The sequence below is a fragment of the Anomaloglossus baeobatrachus genome, unplaced genomic scaffold, assembly GCF_048569485.1.
Source record: "Anomaloglossus baeobatrachus isolate aAnoBae1 unplaced genomic scaffold, aAnoBae1.hap1 Scaffold_203, whole genome shotgun sequence".
Lineage (NCBI taxonomy): Eukaryota > Metazoa > Chordata > Amphibia > Anura > Aromobatidae > Anomaloglossus > Anomaloglossus baeobatrachus.
In genome coordinates this window covers 272,428-277,307 of record NW_027441973.1, presented here as the reverse complement: position 1 = coordinate 277,307, position 4,880 = coordinate 272,428, and the positions used below count along the sequence as shown (strand labels likewise).

General features: G+C 39.0%; 1 protein-coding gene across 1 annotated transcript in view; it reads right to left on the bottom strand.

Moving 5' to 3' along the window:
• Positions 1–1,167: 1,167 nt before the first annotated feature.
• The window catches only part of LOC142261046 (uncharacterized), a 44,948-nt gene continuing 41,235 nt past the window's right edge, over positions 1,168–4,880 (bottom strand). The window contains exon 9 of the mRNA XM_075332088.1: positions 1,168–2,462. Within this exon, the coding sequence (XP_075188203.1) occupies positions 1,818–2,462 (645 nt within the window). The 3' untranslated portion in view covers positions 1,168–1,817. The remainder of the gene's footprint in view (positions 2,463–4,880) is intronic.

Here is a 4,880-nt window from a genome sequence, read left to right as displayed (position 1 = left end):
CTTATGTTCTATGATTGGTTTTTTTTTATCACTTTATATCTAGATAAAGTCCAGTCTGACGAAGGCCTGTTGGCCGAAACGTTGACTTTTTGTGGACAGTTCCATATACAGCACTTTGAAATATTTTTTTTCAACAATAAAAATGAACACAACATAATGTAAGTCTCTTTACTTCATTTGTGGTAGTCAGTGTGCCGGAATTCTCTCATTTGCCTTACTTTTTTCTTCCAAGCACCTGCCAATCGGTGACGCTGAGCCTTACTTGTGCTCTGAACTGAATTATTTTGGCTCCAGCTCTCGGCCCCTAGTCATAAAAATTACGGAATTATCAATGTCGCAAACTAATTTTTCCACTCTCTCTTAGAACGATGAGGACTCCTCTACCATTGTTTCCAAAGTAACACAAACTGAAGCAACCTCGCACATTGCAGGAGGCATGTAGGCAAGTTCCACGTTCCCCCATTTCATCCTGGTAAGTTCAGGCTGCCTAATGTTTACTATGCAGGTATCTTATCCCTGTTGGTGATCCTTCTTTTTAATGTTCTGTTCTTTATCTTAATGGAAGCCATATAGTGGGACCCAGACTTCACCCTTGCATATAAGATACTTCCTTGCCTTACTTATGTGTCATCAGCATTAGGTATTACATAACTATTTCTTCCTTATTCTTTTTCCATGCTTGTTAGCTCCCAAAAGTGAATGGATATACATTTTATTGATATAACATATTTTACAGGAGACATGCTGGCTTAGTCCTAGCTCTTTTACAACCATACAGATTCACATGGTGGGATTTGAATATTATTCATGATATAATTTTCCTTCTGCTACATATATTGAGCATTCCATAAGGTACTAAAAAATATATACTTTTATTATATTATATATCCCCTTCCTTTCCCCTTTTTCTTCCTTTTTTTCTTTTTTCCAGTCGCCTCTTGGCTAATCCAATTGTATTATTCCTCATTTCCCTACTACAGCCACATAGTACACTGTTATGCATCCGTGTTATGATGATCACATCCATATAGTACTTTTGCAGGTAATGATTTTAACTTATAACTTCCCCCAGATATGATTTTTTTTTTCATACATGCTAGTAATTGCATCTCTTGTAACTAGTTAGAGCAACATGCTATTACCCTGAATTTACCATTATATACAATAGTATTTTTAGTACTAGCTCTAATATACTATGTATTATTCCCTTACAATTTTATGGCTTTTGTCTCTATGTTACCGTTATTTACATAGTGGAGTGAAATCATTCTAATGGGTCCACAGGCAATATCTACATTTGGTGAGCCCACTTCATTATCATCTATTCCCATTTTCATTATTTCTTTTTGTACCTTTTATCCTATTATCTGGCAGCCTGCTCCTTTCCGCCATCACCTGTTCACTTTTGTGCTATTACACAGGCCTACCTCGTGTCACTATTTTTCTTCATTTGAAATTTGCTTTGCCTCTCTATTGTTAGGTAATACTACCATAATATAAATTATGTACCGTATATGTACAAGATGAGGTATATTGTGATTCCTGTAGTCGTTTTTGTTTCATTCATTACCAATTGTTATTTCTGACGAGATGTACTGTTGTACTGTAAAAATATTTACAAATGTTTGTATTACTACAACTTATGTACTATGATTGTTTATTTTTTTTATTTATCACTTTATATATAGATAAGTCCAGTCTGACGAAGGGCTGTTGGCTGAAACGTCAACTTTTTGTGGACAGTTCCATGCACAGCACTTTGAAATAATTTTTTTCAACAATAAAAATGAACACAGCATAATCTAAGTCTCTTTACTTCATTTGGGGTAGTCAGTGTGCTGGAATTCTCTCATTTGCCTTACTTTTTTCGTACGAGCACCTGCTAATTGGTGATGCTGAGCCTTACTTGTACTCTGTTTTCCAATTAAAACATTTCCCACATTCTGAACATGAAAATGGATTCTCCCTACGTGAATTTTCTGATGTGTAACAAGGGATGATTTCCGAATAAAACATTTCCCACACTCTGAACATGAAAATGGCTTCTCCCCTGTGTGAATTTTCTGATGCATAACAAGTTTTGATTTCTGAATAAAACATTTACCACACTCTGAACATGAAAATGGCTTCTCCCCTGTGTGAACTTTCTGATGCGAAACAAGGTTTGATTTCTGAATAAAACATTTCCCACATTCTGTACATGAAAATGGCTTCTCCCCGGTGTGAACTTTCTGATGCGAAATAAGGTTTGATTTCTGAATAAAACATTTTCCACACTCCGAACATGAAAATGGCTTCTCCCCTATGTGAATTTTTTGATGAGTAACAAGATATGATTTCCGAATAAAACATTTCCCACACTCGGAACATGAAAATGGCTTCTCCCCTGTGTGAGATCTTTGATGCCAAACAAGTTCGAATTTCTGAATAAAACATTTTCCACACTCTGAACATGAAAATGACTTCTTCCCAGTGAGAGTTTTTTGATGATTGGAATTTTGGTCTTGTTTGAAAAGATCAGATGACATCGCTTTCCGATGAAGGACTGGAGGTATATTTGGGACAACATCATGCTCTTCATATGTATCATGTGTCATACAGTCATCATCTGTTATAAATTCTGAAGATATTAGAGAGCCATCTGAACTCCCAATACAGTCATCTGCTAAAAATAAACACAATGTTATTATTTTTTAATGATATCTTGAAAGTTAATTTATTTTTTTAAACCATAACATCAGAAATTAAATTAGGAAAAAATGTATTCTTAATCTGTTGGCCAATTTTGACATCTGTTACATCTTCGTTAATTCGGATCTCCCATTCCTAGCACAAGTTCTCTGGAATGTGCTACAGTAAATAATCTGTACTGTTGTTACAATATGACTGCAGGATAATGAGGGACAAAGTGCTACTATACTGTCCCTCACGCTAAGTGACCCTAAGCTATTCCTAACCTCTGGATTACCCCTGAAGATGGAGATGCTGGAGTCTCGTGTCTTACTATTCTGCTGATGAGATCTAATCTGTAATGTGACGCTGCTGTGACGTTGCTGTGACGCTGAACGAACCGCCCCCTTAGAAAGGAGGCGGTTCGCCGGTCACAGCAACGTCGCAGAGCAAGTATGTGCGTGTGACGCTGCCGTAGCGATAATGTTCGCTACGGCAGCGATCACCACATATCGGCCGTGCGACGGGGGCGGGTGCAATCTCGCTCGACATCGCTAGCAAATGCTAGCGATGTTGCAGCGTGTAAAGTAACCCTTACTCTTGTTAGCCTGCCCAAGTCTATGGTTTGACGCCTGCATCTCCCTGCGCTGCTCACAGACATCAGAGAAGTTAACATGCAACGTACAAGAATCTATAATTTCCATAGATCCTGACGCCGCCATGACAGTTGGTAAAATCTGCAAAAATCTCTTTGCAACATTGATCCACAACAGACATTTTCAAAGAGATTTTTTTTTCGAAAATAAAATAGTTACAGACAGATGTCAGATATTTAACGGGGTTGTCCGGGACAACGATTGTGACGATGTACACTGAAAAATTACGTCAGGGACTGGAGTGAGATTTTTGGCATAGGGAATGCCGCAGTTTGTTAAGAATTAGAGAAGCGGTGGTATCACACCCTTGTTCTGGCCGAGCTTTGCTCATTTTGGCAAAGCTGATTAAAATTGTCGTGAACACACACACACACACCAGCCTGTCTCCTCTTCACCTTTATACTCCTGCAATTAAGACCTTTGGTCACATGATGTGATGTCGAAAAGGTTTTTAAGCAGTCCTATAATCAGCATATAAACACTGGGGCCCCTAGGAGAATGGGAGCCCTGTGAAATTGCCCAGTTTGCTCTCCCTTTCCACTAATGCCAGTCCTGCATGCCAGCCTGTCTTTTGTTCAGTTCATTTACACTCCTGCAATTAAGAGACCGTTGGTTACATCATGTCACATGACTTTGAAATCATCAAAGGTCCTTAAACAATCAACCTCAGAATACAACTGATGGAGTCCCTAAGAGAGTGGGGATCCTGAGAAATTGTGCAGTTTGACTCCTCCCAACGTTGGCTCTGACTGTAACTAGGGCTTATTTTTGGAGTAGGGCTTATATTTCAACCATTCTCCAAAAATCCCATAAAATCATGCTAGGGCTTATTTTCGGTGTAGATCGTCTTTTCAGGGAAACAGGGTATTAATTAATAATAATTTTATTCATTTATATAGCGCTATTAATTCCACAGCGCTTTGCATACATTGGTATTCATGAACCCTCTGCAGGTTTTTGAGTTTCCTTCATAACATAGAGAAGGGACTAGAAACAAACAGCAGAAGAAGCAGAAGCAAAGAAAATACAGCTGAAAAAACCAGAGCAGAAAGTCTAAAAATGTAAACACAAAATGAGTGCAGAAAGTGCATGAGTAGATATCTCTTACTGGATAGAACTGGAGGAAACACATCCTGAGGAACAGCGGGATCTTCTTGTTTACAGTCCTGTGGGAGAAGAGGACGGGGACATCTCTCTGGTGTTGTCCTCTTACTGGATAGAACTGGAGGAGACACATACAGGGACTGAATTCATTCCTTACATACAGATAATTATAGGCCGTGTGTATTTAGTCCTGTCTATTACCTGGTGATGTGAGGGCCTGGGGAACCTCCATCATGACGTCCTTGTACAGATCTTTGTGTCCTTCTAAATACTCCCACTCCTCCATGGAGAAATAGACGGTGACGTCCTGACACCTTATAGGAACCTGACACATACAATGATACCGTCACCCCCGATCCCTTCATAGCGTTACTGTATAATGTCCCAGCATTCCCAGCAGTGTCACCTCTCCAGTCAGCAGCTCAATCATCTTGTAGGTGAGTTCTAGGA